Source organism: Corvus kubaryi, unplaced genomic scaffold (genome assembly GCF_017639235.1).
Source record: "Corvus kubaryi isolate FWS band 111438036 unplaced genomic scaffold, C.kubaryi_AGA036_p1.0 37334, whole genome shotgun sequence".
Classification (NCBI taxonomy): domain Eukaryota; kingdom Metazoa; phylum Chordata; class Aves; order Passeriformes; family Corvidae; genus Corvus; species Corvus kubaryi.
This window is the reverse complement of record NW_024581108.1, coordinates 252254-273104: the sequence shown is the minus strand read 5'-3', so window position 1 is coordinate 273104 and position 20851 is coordinate 252254. Positions and strand designations below refer to the sequence as shown.

The 20851-nt window shown below is 45.8% G+C and overlaps 1 protein-coding gene across 1 annotated transcript; it reads right to left on the bottom strand.

Moving 5' to 3' along the window:
* Window positions 1-37: 37 nt before the first annotated feature.
* On the bottom strand, window positions 38-18647 carry TMCO1 (transmembrane and coiled-coil domains 1). Its single transcript, XM_042029715.1, has 7 exons — window positions 18501-18647; window positions 16974-17051; window positions 13778-13837; window positions 10290-10336; window positions 9596-9663; window positions 5960-6104; window positions 38-366 (listed from the first exon to the last, which is right to left on the bottom strand). Exons 1-7 carry the CDS (start codon window positions 18568-18570, stop codon window positions 268-270), a joined length of 567 nt encoding a protein of 188 aa, XP_041885649.1. The 5' UTR covers window positions 18571-18647; the 3' UTR covers window positions 38-267.
* Window positions 18648-20851: the final 2204 nt, after the last annotated feature.

Genomic DNA, 20851 nt, shown 5'->3' with positions numbered 1-20851 from the left:
CCTCCACCACCCAATTAAGAGACATTGTTAACATAAATGAACATGCCCATGCTGTTTATTTCTCAGAAACAAAGGTCGCGTTATCTTCCGAGAGAAGCTTCTTGGTTGGATGAACGAACAACTGCTGGTGGAATACTCCAAATGGATGATGATTTCAATACTGCAGAGCCTGGTTTTGGACAGGTGATGCCTGGTGCAGAATTCCGACTTGTTACCTCCCCAAGGCAGTCTTGTTGCACTGGTCAGGCTTTCTGTGAGGGCTGTGCTTCAGGAGAACTTCCCTGCCTGGGGTGGGGGGCCAAGAAAGCCTCCTGCCTGCTTGGTTGCAGCCCGGGAAGGAGCAAGGCCAAGCATCTTCTGGATGTTCTGCAAGAACAACAAAGAGCAGGATATCATCACACCATGGTGAAGGAAACAAAGAGGAATACCAACTCTGCTCACAGAATAGCTGGGGTTGGAAGGAACTTCTGCACACCATCCAGTCCAACCTCCCCAGCCAAGGCAGGGTCACCTGGAGCAGGTGACAGGAACGTGTCCAGGCAGGTTTTGAATGTCTCCAGAGAGGGAGACTCCACACCCTCCCTGAGCAGCTGTTCCAGTGCTCTGCCACCCTCATTGTAAAGGAGTTCTTCCTCATGTTGAGGTGGAACTTCTTGTTGTTTAGTTCATGGCCATTGCTCCTCATCCTGTTGCTGGGCACCACTGAAGAGTCTGGCACTATCCTCTTAAAACCCACCTTTGAGATATTTATATAATGAGATCCCCTCTCAGTCTTTTCTTTGGACTAAACAGGCCCAGCTTCTTTAGTCTCTTCTCATTAGAGATGTTCCAGACCCCAAATCATCTTTGTGGTCTCTGGATTCTCTCCAGTAGCACAAGTAAAACCTCCCCACTTGTTTCAACAGAGTCAGGTTGTCACCCACATAGTCCTATCCATCTGGCTACTGTATAATGAACCTCTCTCCCTATATGTTCAAAACAGCTCAGCATGGAGCCAGACAGCCACCCACAAGAGAGAGCTGGGCCATTCCTCCCCACCGCAACAAAAGCCTCTGAACAGCAAATGCATATTTTGGATGAAGATTCTTTCCCATTTCCAACTACACACCCCACAGTCAGCTGTCTTTACACACACGATTAACATACAGTATCATTGCAATTTAACTGCAGTGCAGGTTCCCAACACCTGCCCAAGGGCAGACCCCACAGCACTTGGTTTTCCCAAATTCCAAAAAGCGCTGTTGGTGGTGGCCATGGGAGCTGGAGGCTCTGCAGGCTGGCAAGGAAGGCTCTCTCCTAATGCAGCCAGAATTTGGGGCAGCAGCAGGGCAACCACAGTGAGTGCCAAGTGCAAGTCAGGAGCTTAGTCCCAGAATTAACATGAATGCCAGTGCTGCACACAGAACAATGGGGCGCTGGAGACATGCAGCATAACAGGACATATGGAGCAAACCCCAAAACCTGACTATTGGAATGACCTCCCAAGCAGGGTGTTTCAGTGGAAAACAACAAACAGGGGAAGATTTAATTGGCAGAGCCAGGCATAAGCCAAAAACTCACAGTAGAATATTTAAATTTGAACGTTTTTTTTGATTTTTCTGAATTTCCTTTAAATTTCACAACAGTGCAACTACAAAGAGCCATCAGTTCTTTCAGCTTCATCTTTCACTGTAAGGAACTCCAGCTCAAGATGCTGCTCCTGCAATGCTGGCAAACATGGACATCTGATGCAGGGGAAAGAAGAAAACAACTGTGTCCTCCTTGTGTCACCACCTGATTGCTGCCTATCGAGACAACAAAAGGAGGAAGGAGGATTCTCTTCAAACCTGAGGATTCTCTCCAAAAAAACTGTCAGGATAGGTCAGACTGCAAGGTCACAGAGCTCTTGCACTTCTTTATCATGGAAGGAGCATAAACTAAAACAAACAAACAAACAAAAAAAACCACAAAAAAACCCCCCAAAACAACAACAACAAAAAACCCCCCACAAAACCAGATCATTTTTCAATTCCACAGTAGCTAAAATAAAATAAAATCAAATCAGGATTGATTCCAGCTGGAGATTATGAAAAGGAAGGTTTCAGCCCACAAATAAGGAACACATGAAGAGGAATTGCATCAGGTTTAGTCCATGGCATACAAAAGCCAGCCACTGGTTGATGTTCAGCAACTGAATATGTATGAGAGCATTAACTCCATCCTGTGGTTCCTCTTAGTGGTTCTTTGACCAAGACACGGACAGGAAAGAGGAAACGAGCAGTCAAGGGACAGACCCAGCAACACCAGAGGGTGCTGCAGAGCCAGGACAGGACTGGTGTCCTGTCAGCTTCCTACCGGCTCATCCGCGGAGCAGATATCCTAGCAGGGATCCATGGAACCGAGAAAGTGTGCACTGCCTCCTCCCTGCTCCTTTATGCACGAAGAGAGAGGAGAACTGGGGTGCTAAAGTTTCTTCCAACTGCTTGAAGAGGAAGAGAGATGACTGTCTGTCTGTCTGAATTCCAGACTACCGACATTGTCCAGCATTACCCTTCCATGCAGGCTCCCTCCCTGCTCTGGAAGGCAGAAAGCATCACACACTACCTCCAAAGCAAGTTTTGCTGGACAGCAATCCTGAAGTCTACACAGCTGGAAACACCAGGGATGGGTCAAGGTCCAGCAGAAACTTTATCCCACCTGCTGTGGGCCATGTTGGACAAGGAAATCTGCGGAGTCTACTTCCAACACAAGCACGACCATCACCCTCAGGAGCAGGGAGGGAAGAGTAAGATTTAAGGATCGAAATCCCTCATTTGAATTCTCCTGATCTTTCCTCAAATGAGAGCAGGAAGGACAGGAGCTGCTCCTACTTTTGTCTTCAAATCCACAAGGGACCTCAGACAAGGCAGCAAGTGTGGCTCCCTGCTCTAAGACCAGGCTCTGTAGGAAAATGCAATCCTGGCAGTAGGGATAATTGCTGGCTCCCCCTCCCACTGGGAACACATTTCAGTGAGAAGCAGCCTAATCTACAGTTCAGATGCATGTGAAAAGGAAGTGAAGAGCAGCAAAAGCCCGAGCAACAGCAGCATATCCCTCTTCCCAAACAGCACAGGTGAAGGCTGGGAGCTCAGAACCAGGAGCAGGGACAGAGGATGTAACCCTGACACTGCACCTCCCACCCAGACCAGCAGCAGACTTTCCCAGCTGAAACCCAACAGCTCAAGGACCCTTGGAAGGCCTCTCCCAGCAACCCTCCTCTCTCCAAACAGGAAGGCAGGAGGAACTAGGGGACAGGATTTACGTGCCAGGGAGAGCTGGGAACAGTGCAAAGGAAGTTACTCACTGCGAGGTGACTATTTTCGGAGATGATGGCCAGGTCACAGGCAGCAAAGCTTCCCAGTGTTTGAAGAGTTTATCATCCCCACATGAAGAGAGTCCCTGATGCTGCTCCTGCCTGTCCCACTAATGTGAGTTTAATCACTGCCCAGGCAGTCTCCCACCCCCACAGACTCCCCTGCATTTCCCACCAGGTCGCTGGTTTTTCATACACACAGGAGTTCCTGCTCTACCTCTGAGCTCCACAGGAACATCTCTCTTCCTTGTCTTTGATGGTTTCCCAGGCAGCTCCAGGATTTAAGGAAAGACTGAGGGACTATGGTCTCCTTGCTTTGTTCACAACCTGTTCCCTGATTTTTGAAATACCTCCACTTCTCCTCTTCTGTCAGCAGCATGAAGCCAGACACCAACTCCCACACCAGTTGTCCTCCCTTGGGCCAGCACCTGTTTTGAAGCCAACCTGGCAAGATTTCCCCTTCTGCACACAGTGAAATACAAAGGATCACAAAGCCTTCACCTCCAAGGTCATTGAAAGCACTAAGGTACAAGTCTTTGGCACCATTTTAAGCCCTTAATTACTTTCTTGCCCTCTCCCCCTGGCCTGTCACAGCTTCGAAGTCCTCTTCCCAATGCTGTTATCACCTAGGTTCTTTCAAATAGGAATAAAGCCAAGAGCAGGATGCCAGCAGCAATCACAGCTTCAGTTCTGACCTCTTGTGCAAACTAACATATCCCTGCCCTTCCCTCCAGGTAGTAAGGAGGAAGAAGCTGAGCTGCCTGACAGCAGGAGAAGTGCAGGAATTGTTAACCATGATCATGTAGATAAGGCAGCACTATGAAGACTGCAGTCTCACACCCTTCTCCAAAGCAATAAACTCACTCCCCTCTTCCACAGGGACATCAGCAGGAACTCTCAAGCACAAGGGCAATTTTTTCCCAGAATTTTAATGGAAAGACCAACCCACTGCAAAGAGCTTGGCATTTCTGCCCCTCAGTTCATGCTGCCCAGCTATTTCACCATATAAAACATCAGGAAATGCCTGAACTAACCACAGGAATTATATTTTTGGACAAAAAATTGAGGGATTTTTCAGCAAGAGAGTCCCCCAATCAACCCAATGGGTGCAGAAAAATCTTGCTACCACTGCTAATTAATTTGCTATCATGATCTGCAACACTTAAAAGAAAGGACTTTCCATGTAACAGGTAACACAGAGCAGCACCAGCCAAGATTGCCTGAAGGAACAGCATCAGACCAAAGCATCCCAGGAATTCTGGAAGGTGATCCTAAGAGCTAAATATATCTCAGTGCTTTCAAAGCAGCAAACACTGCTCTAGTTACTGCGAAGTGAAAGTCTGTCTTGCAGCAAACAGAGCAAAGAAGCCCCTGCCTGTCCTTTGGTGAAGCTTGGCCTGCTTGGAGTAAGGAGTGCCCAGATGAACCTCCAGGTGATCCTTTCAGCATAAATAATTCTACAGTTCATTATCTGCTTTTGCATAGGACCAGACTGGGATTCATTTCAGCACAAGTACCCAATACAAAGGGCTATGGAAAATTCCACTCACCAGCATGCAGTTTGTGACTAAAGGAATTCTGTGCTATGGAGCTGCTCTGTCAAGCTCACCCCAGCTTCTGGCATTACACACCACTTTCCTTTGGTGATCTGCTTTTAATCTTTCTAAGTCCCCTAGTCTAAGATTCCTTGGCACCCCTGAGGAAAAGCAACAAGTGGGTCAAGGAGAAAAGCAGCAAGAAGTCAGGAAGTGAATCAAAGAAAAGGGAAATACAAATACAGAAGAGAAGGTAATTTGCAGCTAGTTGCACCAGCATTCATCCAGAGTCTATTAACTTATCCCCAGCCCCCAAGGGGGAACTGGAAAACAAAACAGACTTCTTGTTCCACTGCGAAGGCCCTCTTGTCCTCACCAGACATTCTTGCTATTTGAGCTGCCAGTGAACCTTCCTGAACGGATCCCTTATCCTCACTGATATCCTCACCCTCTTCCAAAAGACAGGACTATGGAGCTTTGCTGGAGAGCTCTGTGGAGCACACTCTCAGCTTACCATACCAGACCCCCTCTCTGTGTCACGTCCCTAATGCTGGGAGAGACTTGACACCAAAGGTACAGTTCTTAAGACTCTGAAAAAAAATCAGGCATCCAGCAAAAACAGGAAGGACAAACCCAAAAGAGGAGCTTTAACTCTTTCCTCACTTTTCTAGCAACTTTATGGACTGATGAAACTTTTATAGAGCTGCAAGCCACCTAGGAAGTTTCCCCTTAAGATGCTGCTGTTTGTAAAGATGCACATATTGCTGTAAAAGTTGTAATTACTAAGAAGTAGGATTTAGATCAGCTTCTGATGGAGACAATCTCTTGGTATGGCAATCCACAAAGTTATCACACAAGTCAGGAATCCATTTCTGCCAACTCTGTCCTAGAGCCCTGGTGCATGTCTCCAGAGCCAAGTCTTCCAAGCCTGTCCAGGACAGCGACTGTTTTAAAGATCCCACCCAGAATTGCTTTGAATATGAGGCACAGAAATGAAGACAAAGAAACCACAAACAGATCCAAGATTATACATGCAATACTCCTCGTCCTGGATGGGGGTGTGCTTTTCCTGCTCCAGGGAAAGTGTACTCACCTGTCTGATTGACATAGTGCAGAGAATGTAGAGGAAGATGAAGGAGCAGTCAGTGTAATCCTCACCCAGGAGGTTGCGGTGGGAGAGACCTTGGATGTACGAGAGGGGGATAAACGGAAGCTTTGCCACCACTCGGCCATCAAATCTGAAAAAGAGAGCACTGGATCACCACTGGAGACAGCAAAAGAGCTTTTGGATACAGAAAGAACAAGTGAGCATCTTCAACAGGCCACCAGAGCAGGTAAGACCACATGGAAGGCTAAAAAACCTTGCTGCCTTCTCCAGCCCCTCTCCATAGACTACACCAGGGAGGATAAAGACATCTCTCTCTCCAAGCCATCCACACTCAACCATCCACAGGGTAGGATTCCCTCAGGAACAGTCTTCCCACAATCAAAGTGTTTCCTAGTGATTTAAGTGATCAACTGGATAAGCTGCTGGTTCATGAAATCTTGGTGTTTTGCAATTTTCTGGTGCATTTTATTTCAAAGTCAGATTTAGCAGATCACCTCCCAGACCACAGTCAGCACTTCAATAAAAGATGAACGACTGTCACCCTGCTGTATTGCAGTTACTGCAACCAGACAGACCCTTTGCTCAAGCAAAACAGCATTTTTTAAGCAGAGCGTAAATCAGACACCTTTTCCTTCCCTGGAGCAGCTGTGCTCCTCAGGATGCACAAGAGAGCCAGCAGCAGAACACTTAATATTCCCATTTTCTCTGCATTAGCTCTGGAAATGAAGGCAGTGCAGAGGCAGGATGATACTGCATATTCCTAGCAGCATGTCCTGCTCCTGGAATCCCTCCAGGTCCACATTCCAGGGCATTGGGCAGAGTGTGAATTTTGGCCAGTTTGCAAAGATTTCTCCCCCAAGCCAGACAGTCGACCCAATCTTTTGATGTAGATGTGTGTGATGCCTCATCAGCATGTGCATATTTGGATGCTATTTTCTCTGCGTGTGCTAATTTTCAAACAGGTGTTTCTTGTTTCAAGAGATCCTAAATGAGCCTTCTTTCCTGTGGAGATGCAGTCACACAGCCACGGCTCAAACACACGCCAGCTTTGTTTACATCTCACAGGCAGTTTGGCAAAAGAGCTTGAAACGGATGTTTATCTCCCTGGAACATCCCCCAGTGGCTTAAAATTCTGCGTTATTCCTGCTGTGAGAATGACAAGTACTTCAGCAGTAGCACCCTGAGGTACCTGCTTTTAATTCCAGCAGGTTTTCACAGTTATGAAGAGGTACTGGAATGTACAACTCTTAGTGTAAGGCAGAGAAGTGATTGCATTAAGAAGTTCCTGGCAATGCAGCCAGAGAAAATTGAGACACATAGAAGGCAAGTCCTCGCCTGGGAGAAATCCATAGTGGCTTGAAGGCCACTGCTGCTGCAGATCTCACTGTCATAATGAATCTTTTAAGCCACAAGTCACTCAGCTGTTTGTCTTGGGCACAGCACTCTGCTCCTTGGGTTTAAACCAGCCTTGCTGACACGTCCCTATCCTTCCAGCACGGTCCAACCTGCTGCCCCGTTACTACCAACACTCCAGGAATGACAGCAGATCATCCCAGTGATTTCCATTTTGGCTAAGGTGGCACTTGGCAATAGTGAGATGCTCAGCCAGAGTAGCAGCATCTGCAAAATACCTATCCAAAGCGTGGCACATCATGCTGCTTCCACACAATTCCTACTCCTTTTTTCCCAGAAGCCATGAACTCATTCAAGTGAAGGAAAAGCAGCAAATGTGGCTACAGCCATTGCAGATGTCAGCCACCCTTTTCCTCGTTTTCCTACCACACCCACAGTGCCTCCATAGATACCCCAAACAGGAGTAGCTTCCCAGAGGGAGCCTAGGAACCTCCTGAATCCTTAAGTGAGCAACAAGCAGCTGCTCTTCACACTATGTCAAGAGACTGGACAGTAGAGGAGAACCAGCACCAGCCATTCTGCCAGCTTCAGACAGGGCAGGTACCACCCACCAAAGCTGCCATTTGATGCAGATTCATTGCCTACTTTGGACTGAGACCAAGAACAAATTTTTAATTATCTAGCCCTGAAGGCCACACAGCCAAATCTTTAGATTTTAATTCCATAGCCTCAGCTATTGGCAAGAAAGCTCAATCAGAGAGCTCTCTGGATACTCCTGCTGCTCAGATTCCCTCTAAAGAAAAGAGGCAGTTAAATGAAAGATAAGCCCAAAGGTTCACATCCATTCTCTGTTCAGTAGCATGGTCTCTGTGGGCAGGAATCCTCAAAAGAAGAACAAGACAAATAAACTTAATAGAGTTTATTGGTTTCTTCTTTTTTTTAAAGTTAATATCTAAGGAAGGAGGAGCCATATAGAATTTAATCCAAATCAACTCCTTCCTAAAGTTCTTAACAAACTTACAGTTCTGTAACACTTGTTAGTCACAGAATACTCAGAACAACTGCCTCTTCCCCCTCTAGGAAAGTGGGCACAGTGGGGTAAAACATTTTTAGTTTGTTTTTCAGTTTGCTTTAGGGGCAGGTGCTGGTGCTTGTATTGTATCCAAAGAGCAAGGTAAGCACTTGGAGGCCTCAAGGGCAGCACTACAAATGCCCCCTCAGACACCTTGCTGCTCACAATGCACCTCCAGCGCTGCTCAGGACTGCAGTGAACTGAGACGTCAGTGACTCAAGACTGTACCAAAATTTTAAAGTCCTCCAGTGCTGGGTTGCTCTGCTCAGAATGCTCAGTGCTGAAGTCTAAGCTGAATAAATAAATGATCTACACAGTGGCACTTCTGTTACTATGTTACCCCATGTTTGCAATTTATCCACCCACAGATCTCCAGTGAAATAACAATTGACAGTATCCTGGGGACTGCCAGCACAGAGGCCAAAGGCTTTGGTGCCCAAGAATGTAAATTTCTGTTTGCAGGGCAAGTATATTGCCCAGATATCAAGCAGCCTCCTAAAGGTTATGCTAATAATATTCATATCATCTTCAGATTTAACTGCCAACAGTTCATATTTCAAGTGAATCAAGTTTTAAAAACCAAGCACAGCCTTTCAGATTTGCATATCTGAAACAAAGCTGTCTATAACTGTGCAAACCAGTTTGGGGTTTCTTATCTGTTTGGTTTTTTAAACTACACCTATCCCAGGTCACTTTTAAAGCAAATGAAGCTTGGAGCCCATGCCTGGACCTGTTTATATCTGGACTGTGATTACCTCAAGTAAGGCAACAACAAACTCTGCAATTACAGCTTATTTCTAAGGGCAAGAGAGCTGACCCAATTTTGTCTGCAAGAGCATTCTTTGGTCATACCATTACAGCAAAGCCAAAGCAGCTGAAGACTGAAGATGTTTGCCTGAGATGTACCAAACTTGCCCTAATCAGGATGTTCCCATGCAGAAAGGATATTAAAGCTGTATCCAGACTGAATGCAATTTGTTCCATTTGGTTGTGTTCAGTACCCAGTGTTCCCTCTTGAGCAGAATGTGCATGGGATGACCAAACCACCACATCTTCATATGAAACATGGATCCATTTATTTATTTATGGTTCTTGGCTGGACAATGTCACTCTTAACACTTCAAGTGATGAAGGGAAGATGGAAAATATATTCACCATAAATATGTAAGAAAAAAATCCAGGAAGTCGATACTTACATGGAGTTAAACATTCCCATCAAGGCAGTGAAGCAGAAGCCAATTGCAAACATGGATTTCATCCTAACCTGCAAGCAGAAAGGTCAGAGATAATCAAAACAACAGGCCCACACTGAGGTATTATGACCTCACACCCTTAAAAACAGTCTTTGTACAGATCATGAAACCAAGAGGGAAAAAGGATGACCCAGGAGACAGAGGGGTTGTAAAAGTGACTGGAGAAGTCCCAAAGAGAAGTCAACAGCTGGGTACAAAGGCAGCCACAGTGTGGCCCACTGATGTAAAGTGCTGCTTCAGGAATCCAAAACCAAAAAGTGCTCAAGAATTGTCCCGTTACCTTGCACAGGCTGGTTTTATTTTTTCCTTAAACCTATAAACCCATCAGGGGGATTCCCAGGGGATCCCCAGCAGGGAATCATTACAATGACCAGAGTTATAGGAAGCCACAAAAATTAATTCTGTGAAAAACATAATGGAGACTTATAAAGATGAAAATAGCTAAGGTTTGGCATGAGATGAGGCAGTAACTGCTGGAGAACTCTGTGGCTCATACTAAAATCTGTAGTTATTAGAGAAAATCCAGAAGGACCTTTCCAGAGGAAAAGCAGCTATGTCTGCCAAGTGAGCAAAGTCCTTCTGTTGGAAAACTGACTGAAATCTTCAGCAGCTGGGAACTGGCTTTAAATTTTCATACCATTGACAAGTCCCTGTTGTTATTCTTCAGTTTCTCTTCTTGTCTCTCTGGAAAGACAAAAACAACTGTTATAATCAGTTATGTCAACCTAGAAACCAAAGTGTTCTCATTTCCAGGAAAACTTAACCTCTTTGGCTCTCCAAACAAACAACACTTCCAAAATCAACTCCAGCTCTCTTTGCCAGACAGTAGAAAGTGAGAAACTGTACGTAGCCAACTGCTTCTCCACCACAGCAACATGCAGTAAGTCAGGCACAAAGAGAGGGGGCAGCTGGAATCACACATTCAGCACTTTTGAAAGAAATGCACCCAATGTCAGATTAGCTAAATCAACCAACTTACACAGGAGCATGAGCACTGCTGCCAGGAAATAGAGACAGTGCCCCTCTACCACAGTTCCCAAATGGAGCAGTAATCAATTTGCTGCACACCATCATAAATACATTGATTAAGTAAGGATTTCCTTTTGGAGGTCTCAAAAGCGAAAACCATGCACAGAGCTGGGAGCTGCATCTCAGCAACACCAACATCCTCCTGGTCTTAGCAATGAATTTTGCGCCCTTCTCACATCTAGGAGATTCTCCAAAGAGGAAAGAGATTTCCTACATGAAATTCAGTAATGAGTGTATTACTGTGCTTTGCAGAAAATACTTTCATTGGAAATTTAGTCTGTCCTTAAATCACCACAGACTTCAAAGATACTCAGATTTTCAAGCAGGCCTTTTCCGTGTCCCTCATTGGAGGGCTGCTCTGGCCTTCAGTATTACCCGCTATCTCTCACCTGTCCTGTCCCACACCCCCATCATTCCTTGTGCTCCTCTCAGACTGAGGATCCAGAGGGGCAGCCAGGGCTGGGAAGCAACAGCCAGCTGAAGTAAGGATGTGAATAATGAAGGAATATCCAAATAACAGCATGAGTGAAGAGGGGAGGATGCAGAAGGACTGCCAAGGGCTATCCAGCATGGGAGTTTCAAGAGATCCCCACTGAAGTTCCAGTACAAGAGGCCCACAGCTCAGAAGCTCCACAATGCTCTCCCAAGTCCCTGCTAAGCACAGGGACTCATAGTCAGTGTTACTAAAAGCAATAGCAACATCCCTACCCAATTTCTTAGAACTCTCTTTGCTATTTCCATTTGCTCCTAAATACAAACCTTCCAGACACCTGCTTCCTGATCCAGGTGGAAAGTTTTGTCTTGGGATATTTCAGCAACCACAGGCCAGCTCTTCAGGAATCACATTTGGCACAAATACTTGTTTTTTCCCCTCTGTTGCATAACTAGCCATCTATTTAGGTGGGCTAAAGGTTACATAGAGGAAAGAACACAGCCCTGATTGCCCAATATACCTGACCTATCTCTCACCTATTTCTACAGGTTCAAAATGAACATATTCTGGGTGATCTACCAACTTTATATAAATGGCCTGTTCCCGCCCAGCACATACATAAACAACCTGTTAAGTACTTTGCTGGGTACTTTACAGCTGGGTAAAGGCACAGAGAAAGAGGACTGAGTTAATAAGCAGCTCCCTGGCATCCAAAATCATCTTATTCTGGTCATTGGAACACAAACCATGAGGATACAGGGATACAGATTTGCCAGGACTGAGGTTTTTGTTTTGTTTTGCTGTCCATCCAGCACTCATGTGGGCTCCTGGGATTGTCACTATTTTTTCTTCCAAAGGCACATGGACAGAGAGAGCAGTAGCAAGGTGTAAGCTAACAAAATAGCTCCTTAAACTGAAATAAGAGAAGGCTACACCAATGGCTAAAGGTGTCCTGTTCCAGCAGTGTCAAAGATGATTTAGACACAGTGTGACAACTGGTTCATTTTACTGTTAAAAATAAAGTTTTGCAAGTAGGAAACACCAAAGTAAGCTTTCCCAAGTAACCTTCCCCCACCTCCTTGTGCACATGCATGATTCAACCCTTATGAAACCAAGTAATATCATCCACACACCTTCTGTCTTACTCTATGCACCGAACAGATAGCAACTGAGGTAGGTCTGTATCACAGCTGTTACTTATCCATAAAGCCTCAGTTCAATATTTACTTTTTGTTAACTAAAATGGTAGAACTTGGAAGAACTCCAGCACAAGTAGATTTGCTGTGACAACAATGGCCCATCTTGCAGAATGATTTGACATCCAGTAAGTTACTGAGATCAGAGATTTCAAAACCATTTAACAGCTGTGAGTCATTTTCTTGAAGTCCAGTGTGACATTTAGGATCTGATTTTTCAGAAACACCAAGAATTCATCTTTGCCTGAGCACAAATGAATACTCAAGTTACACAGCACTAGTAAAGGAAAAAAAAAAAAAATCAGTGTCAGAATCTTAGGCTTGGCCAGCAAGCATCACAGCAAACAAAATCAGTGGTCACTTCCTAAGTTCTGATCTCTGTCCCTTTGTGCTTTTTCATCTGCAAAACAAGATTATTTCAGTGTATAAAAATTGGTGGAGCATCTGAAGTCCTCAGATTCTACTGTTTATTGGTTTAATCCAAGCACAAGTAAAATACTGTCTGCTAGGAACACAGCTTGGATGGTGCCCTGCAAAAAAGTCATTGTCACACTTCTTTTATTTAATGTTATCTGTAGTTGTTACATATGATCACTTTCAAAGTTGCCTTATCCATCAAGCAGTGTTCATCCCACGCAGGGATTAGTCAAGATTAAGAACTGAAATGCACAAGAGGAAACATTTTGGCTCATGTCCCTTCAGGAATCTAATGACAGCAGGTTTTCTACCTAGGAAGAACTGTTTGAAGATGTGTTTATAATTCCCAAGCTTTGTACGAATCAAATGACTAATCCAGCTACCTGGTGTTACAGAGGAATGAGGAAACCAACTCCCAGGAGCTCTCAGAACTGTTCCTGACATGATCTCTGTAATAATTTAACTGAGCTTTGCTGCATGTTGTGAGTCCTGCAGATAGCAGAACTTCCTAAAACACATGTTCCTTTAGACATCTCTTTACATTGTTCTTGCTTAGTTCAGTACTTAAAGAGTTACCCTAACCCAGAAAGAATTCAGCTTGCAGACAATGAAAAAGAATAGAAAAATAAATCACTGCCTAAAATTGAGAAAAACTAATTAATCAAACTTGAAATTAATCTAAGCACAGTTACAGTTAACATGAACACCTTCAACTCTGAAGTGTTCAAATGAAGGGGAAAAAAAAGATCCAAAATAAGAGTTCCTATAGTTACTGCAAGCTGCCAGTGCACTGCAGCAAAGAGCTTTGACATCTAGAATTAGTAACACCCATGGATATCAAGGCTAAAATGGGAGAAAAAAATCAGGGAGCTCAGCAAGAGGTGCTGCTCCTCTCAGTGATCTGCCCATTTGATCAAAACCACCAGGAAGCTGGGTATCTCTGGCCTTGGCAGAGTAAGGCAAATGAATAAATAGCCTTGAAAGGAAGGAAAAGATAATCACTTCCATCAGTTTCTCAACTTCCCACCATTTTTGAGGCACCATTCTTACCTATCTTCTTTTTCTGCTGTCGGCCTGCTGATTCAGTTATCGTTTCCTTCTTCTTTTCCACTGCAAAATGAAAAGATATTCCATCATTTCTGCACAGTGATACCACCACTCCTTTTCCACACACCAAACATTAAGTAATTAATTCCTTTGCAGAACAGGGGCACAAAAAACAGCTAAGTATGACTAAGAACATATTCAGAATCAAGAAATTATCAACTACCCAGGCTGATTACACCAATCACTTAAAAACTGTAATAAAAAAAAAAATTCAAAACCCTGGATAAGATACAAACATATTTAAAGGGTTAATTTTGAACTCTGTCAAGAGCCCATTACATTGTGGACTGAGCAGTCTGGGGACAATTTTGGCTCAACTGACCCTTGCTGATTTGTCATTAGTATTAAACAGTACTTTTGATTCAGCAAGTGGAATGAAAAGAGCTTTGTGGCAAGCTCTGTTCCCAATTATCTGCAGTGGGAAGCAGAATACAGGAAAGCCTGTGTTCTCATACATCCCTTCTTCACAGGCAGGCACTCTCAAGGGAAATGCTGTCCAAGCAGTCAGCCACAGCCTCTCCACTCTTCAATTAATTAGTACTGAAGTATTTCCAATATTTTAAAGTAGGAGCCTAAGTTCAAAGGTACTAAAACCCCAAATCAGACATGCACCAAGCACCTGCAACCAACCACCACTGCAGCAAACCAGGCTAACAGAGCCAGCACAGGGAACTGGGAACACAGTAAATGTGCTGCTCAGCTGCAAATGAGGTTCTGAGACAGCAAAAAGGGCTTTTTCAGGAAGCAAGAGACATTTTTCATCAAGACCTATAACAAGAGTACTCCAAGAAGCAAGGATAATGAAGCATGACCCTGGTCTAACAACAGATAGCAGCCTTTTTTTACTTTAAACTCTTTACATTTATGCAAACTGCATGTACCATATCTACTCTACCAGCAAAGAGCCTTGGCTCATCGTTAGCTCACAGACACCTGAGTGCTAGGGCTCCCCTCCCTCATGAAGTAATAGCTCAACACAAACCCTCCAGCCCTGATTTCACAGAGGAAATGAAGACAGCCAACCTTCCAAGCCACACCAGGATCTGTAGTGCTGCCTTACAAAATGCCCGTGTGTCAGTCACAACTGCTCAGAAAATCACACCAGCCCAGACAAGTCACCTAAACATCACCCCCCCCATGGCAATGGAATGAGACACAATTGCTTTTCCCAAAGAACATGAATATCTCTTGTGGGCAGGCTAGCACAGTGAGGAAAACAGGGAGCTTGTGTCCCTTGGGAATACTGGAGAGAGGTGTCCAGATGACACAATGCACCCAGTGCTCACAGAACACTGTCTCCAAAACCTTCCTTATGCCAAATCCAGATGGGGAAACCTGATCAGTCCATCCTCCCTGGTCCACATAACCCCATGGCCCCAGCTCTAAACAATGCTATTAAGCCTTATGCCAACCACGAGGAACTCCCAACTCCAATTTCCTTAGGACTGTTGGGCAGTCTCTAAAGCCTGTCCGTGGGAACCTTAATGTCAACACATCAGAAATTCCAGGGACAGCCTTCAGCCTTGCAAGTTTACCCCCACATTTACCCAGAACAATCCCTACATCGGCCTCAGACAATGCTGAGCCTCTGCCTAGGAAGGAGAGGACAGGAAGAGATGAAACTAAGGAGTAACAATGTCTGCTCAAGCACACTGCTCAAGCACACTGCTCAGCCCCTTTGTTTTTGCCAAACGACTCTCACGGGAGAGCCTGAAGATCTTAAATGTGTTTTTTCCTGTTTCAGATGTGTTAGATAACAGTTGAAAGGTGGGGTTCAAGTGGTCCACTTGGCAAGTTGTAAGCCCTCAGGTCAGCCAGCTGTCCTCAGCACAAGAGGGGAATGGAAAAAAGCAAAGCTGAATTTTTACTGACTCTTTATTCAGCTTTACCTTTTTTTTTGTTGGGGGTGAGGAATCAAACAAGGAGATCAGAAACTAATTGAGATGCATGAACCTCACATCATTCCCTTCACAAATGATAGCCTAGATACCTGGAGAGCTATAAAAGCAAACAGCATTAAACTCTTACAGCAATCATTAGGCCTAGAGATTAAGCCCTGCTAACTGCTCTCAGAATTTAACAGCACAAACAAGAGAGGACACTAAGTTTGCAGCTGGGTTTCAACTCCTTCTCTAACTTGCTCTTCTGGGGCTAATTCTATCCTACACCTAGGACAAGTGGGATTCAACTGAGGCAGGCAGAGATGCAATCCCCATCTGCTACTGCTGTGGTGACAAAAGCCCCTAATGTCGGAGCTGTAACACAAACATGACTATACTTCAGCTCCTCAGTTTATATTGCCCAGAGGAAGGCTGGAATAAGATGGGCTAGTAAGAGCAAAATGTGATAATATTGTTCTCTCAAGCATTAAAAAGCACTGACACCACAATGAAACACTTCTAAGGTAAAACTAGGTCTATTTTGGCCCCAGTTGTCGTGTGCTGTCTCTTACTGCTGTAACTTGGGTAGGGTGTACACAGTTGAGTTTAAAAAGCCAGAATTTCTCCTCTGCAACTTGGCTTCTGATACAGACAGGTCCATTTAAACACTCCATGCTCCCCCCTGTTTACCATTTCTCTTAATATTTGATGCAGATCTTCTGACTGCTCATCCTCAGCTCCTTTTTCCCTTCTTCCCTCATCCTTTGTTTACCCCCTCCCAGACCTCTCGGACCTCCTCTCTATGGAATGAACCTGGGACTTATTTCCTAATCAGTTCTATTTGCTTCCAGTTTACATTAGGATAATTTGTTTTTACATCAGCTGATTGCTCAGACCTTTCTATGATGGCTTTGTCTTTACTCATTCCCCACCATTAATCACCATTTTTAATCTTTACATAAAATGCTTTCCTCTCATGATATTCATTATTCAACCCCAGTTCCCTCTTCCTACAGGCCTCAAATTCTCCTCTTCACCCCTGAAAGATGGAAATTGCACCTTTGAAGATATTTCAGGCATTTATTTCAGACACTGGCTACTCATGTTCAGAAAAAAAGATGCCAGTACCAATCTCTTACTCCCTCCTGTCCTCCATTGACAGGAGGGGTCATTTAGACAAGGCAAAAGGTCTTTGGCTGAGCTTCCTCCAGTAAAGGACCAGAATTAAGGACATAAACAAGCCTCTGATGAGTACTTACATTTCTTGCTCTGCTTTTCCACTTCAGCCTTTAATCTCTTGTATTTGTCTGTCCGATAAACCAGCACCCAAGTTATACCTGAAATAAACACTCAGCCAGTAACGAGGTAAGAAAAAACCTCCTGCAATAATACTGATATTAGTGAGCAAATCCATATGCATAAATTAAACTTTATATCTATAAAACTCCGTTATAACACAACCAAGGGAGCACAGAGCACCAGCAAGCTGTACCATCCCCTTTCCTTCAAATCCCCTTCCCAAGTTCCATGTAAAATGGAACTGTAAAATAAACTATGAAATGAGCTACAGATTTAAACTAAAAAAACTTTTTGGTTTTTACTTTTATTGATAAACTATGTACAAAATAAACTCTACAATAAACATCTTCAGTTTCAGTTCATGCCCAGTTCATTACCAGCTTCAGTTTCTTCATGCCCAACAAGCTGTTGCTCACTTTAAAATTACAGGTTGATTAAGGCAATAAACATCTGTGTGCTCTACATTTCCACACCTAACTAAGGCCTGAAGAATAATTTCTTCTCCTACTAGGACCTCTCTGTAAGTAGCATCACATTTTGGAAACACAAATTAGGTTTTAGGCTAGAAGAGACCTCGAGAGATTCTCTAGTCTAAATCCTTGCATTTAAACATAACAAAACCCAGTTGTGCCACAAGTGCAGAACCACTGGTTTGTGAGCACTTCACTGTCAGCCCCTACACAAAGCTTCTGGCACCTTGTTTGGTTTTTTGGCTTTGGTTTGACAGCAGGGCCATGCTGCTGAGTCCCTGGACTCACCAGCTGCAGAGAAAGGAACCCTGTAAACACTTCTGAAGTCAGCACAGCCTCATGCTGTGAAAGGCAGAGGATGTGCAAACCTTGTAACCCCAAAAGCCATGCACCAGGGCTCCTAGAAGGCCAGATTCCACCGGGGATTCTCCCTGCCCTGGGATGCACAGAGATGGTGCTTTGCAGCTGTGGGATGAAGATTTGAGGACAGAATGGATAAAAGGGATTTGGGGATACACACAATGCCAGAAAGGGGACCTCTGACCTGTGACTATCCCAAAAGGCACCAATCCAACACTTCCTTAAAAAACTGCCCCTATTTCAACTATTCAAATATAAACAACCTTTTCAAGCAGCTTAAGCCACCATCATTGCAAGGTCAGGAGACTTCTTCACATCCTTCCCACAACATCTACTGGGGAAAACCACTATGTCCTCTTTCATCCTCCAACAGCCTCCCCCCCTTCTGGAGGGAACAACCCCCATTCCCACCGCTTTGCGCCAGAGGTCAGAGCTGTTCGGGGGTGATTCACTGCTGTCCTCTCGGGTGCCCGTGAGGAGGTTCAGGTGACCCCGAGCCACCGAACCCCGTTTCACAGCCCCTTTACGCTGCTCTTCGCCCCCTCCCCAGGGCCCCCAATGCCGCCCCTTCACCCGCTCCCTGCCAGCGCTCGAGGGAGCTGCCGGCCGCCCTCCGGACACAGCCGCGCCCTCCCCGGCGCACCCTCCCCGGCTCACCCTCGGCTAGCAGCGCGGTGCAGACGGAGATGAACACGATGAGGAGGGTGTCGGCGAACATAGTGCTCATAGTGGTGCCACCACCGCCCCCGACCCGGCAACACCGCCGCGCACCCGGAAGTGCACCCGCCACCCGGAAGCCGTTTTTCCCCGCTGCCTAGCAACGCCCGGAAGCGACTACCTGCGCTCCCGGCTGGCGTTACCGGCTGCGAATGAAGCCGAGGGACCGGCGAGGGGCGGGGAAGGTGCGGCGGACGCTGCTTTGATTGTGCGAGACGGCTGTCAATCGTGGCGGCGAGGCTCTCCCCCTCAGCGAGGTTGAGGGGCGGTCGTTGTCACGGCGGTGCGGTGGTGCTGGACCCAACTCCTGCCGCAGCATGCCCGAGTCGCGCACACTGGGACCTGGTGAGGCCGCGCCCCGTTAAAGGCTCGAGGAGGGGCTCACAGAATCAATGAGGTTGGAAAAGACCTCCACAATCATCCTTGAATCCAACCTGTGACCCAACACTACCAAGTGGCGTGTCTGGTCTTTCCTTAAACAGCTCCAGGGACGGTGACTCAAACACCGCCCTGGGTAGCCCATTCAAATGTCTAATCACCCGTTCTGTGAAGAAATTCATCCTAATGTCCGACGTAAACCTCCGCTGGTGTATTTTTGACACTGGGTGTCTGGGTGTCTGCCCTCCCTGCACCTTGCCGGGATATGGTGCCTGAACCCACTTGCCAGGGAAGATGCACAATGCATTTGCTTGCAAAAAGGTTAGCTTGGAGAAGCCTTCCTGGTTTCTACAACTCTGCCCTGGCTTAATTTGCCAGTGGCATGAATGGAAGTGTTCAAGACCAACTTGGACAGGTTTCAGAGCAACTGGTCTAGTGGAAGGTGACCCTGTCCATGGCAGGGGGGTGGAAGAGATGATCTTTAGTGTCCCTTTTAACCCAAACCATTCTAAGATTCTGTGGTTCTATGAATACCCTGTTAGTGCATCTCACCAGGAGGCATTTTCTGGGGTCAGGTATTTAGGAATATCGTTGCCTACCCTTTAGCAGGGGCTGTTGCTGTCCCACACACTCCTTGTACAGCCAGCAGTGGAGTACAGCATTCTGTGATTCACAGGGAAATCAATCTCCCATTGCTCATGTGTGCAAAATATTCACGGATGGGACAAGACTATGAAGTGCATTAATGAGGACAGTGCAATAATGGCAAGGATTTGGCAGACAGACTAATTGACTTCTATTGAGGCTCCAGCAGTTACACCTGGAGCAGCAGAACTAGACCAAATCCACGGGTTGCAAAGGGGTGAGGAGACCTAGAAAGCAGAATTACAGAAAAGAAAGCAGGGCAGGCAGGGAAGGGCAGGTTTGTGCGTGTCCTTACGTAACGGAGGAGTTTGCTGTCAGTGACAGTGATACACTGTGGGATTACATGGGCAGAGCTGAGTGAAAAACAGGGAAAGGAAAAAACCTATTGCCCTTAAATTAAACACTCCATTCAGAAAGAGTGTGAGGAACTGTAGTTCAGAGAAGATAGCACAAGCAGCAAGTGAGGGCGTGAGGTCAGACAGCAAACAACCTCTCTGAGCCTGGGCCCGGGCACACGAGGAAACCAGAGAGCCACATGTATGCAGGTGGCTGAATCAGACGTCACTGAGAGGTGCAGCTACACACCACAGGAAAGTCCCAGTACTGTGCCCAGACACGGGGAGCTTCCTGCAACATCAGGGCAGAACTGAGAACTGGATGTCAGCAACACAGGACTCAGAGCCATCTGGGAGACAGGGATGAAACGAGGATGGGTATTTCAGTTTGGGGTGAGCAGCAGGAAGATATTGACAGCTGGTGATGCATCAGGACTTGTGATATACTGAAAAAAATCTTCTCTGTGAAGGTGGTGAGGCGCTGGCAAAAGTTGCCCAGAGAACCTGTGGATGCCCCATCCCTGGAAGTGTCAAGGCCAGGTTGGACAGGGCTTGGAGCAACCTGGTCTAGTGAGAGGCGTCCCTGCCCATGGCAGGGGGATTGGAATGTGATGATCTTTAAGACCCCTTCCAACTCAGTCCGTTCTGTGTATCTATATTATTTTGTGCTACCTCAGGCAGTTCCCTGTGCTGCATGCCATCCTCCACCCTTTCTCCCTCTCTTTAGAGCTCCCTGACTTTCCTGGTTGTGAAATGTATCAACGCGTATCAAAGCAGTATTTTGAAATAGTTTCTCTTATACTGCTGTGGGAAATGACGCACATGGTATCAGTTATTGATACGGAATGGGGTTTTTTTTGGCAGATCCAAGCCAGAAGAAGATGGTTGTTGGGGTCCCTCCCCTGCCATGGAGCCCTGGGAGAGGGGCCCTGA

What these genes read in the sequence shown, in the direction of transcription:
- TMCO1 (XM_042029715.1), bottom strand. Translation starts at nt 18,570, where the DNA reads ATGAGCACTATGTTCGCCGACACCCTCCTCATCGTGTTCATCTCCGTC. An exon ending in CACCGCGCTGCTAGCCGAGG is followed by an intron (nt 17,052 to 18,500) that starts GTGAGCCGGGGA and finishes TGTTTATTTCAG; the next exon opens with GTATAACTTGGGTGCTGGTT. An exon ending in ATGGGAATGTTTAACTCCAT is followed by an intron (nt 6,105 to 9,595) that starts GTAAGTATCGAC and finishes TCTCTTTTTCAG; the next exon opens with ATTTGATGGCCGAGTGGTGG.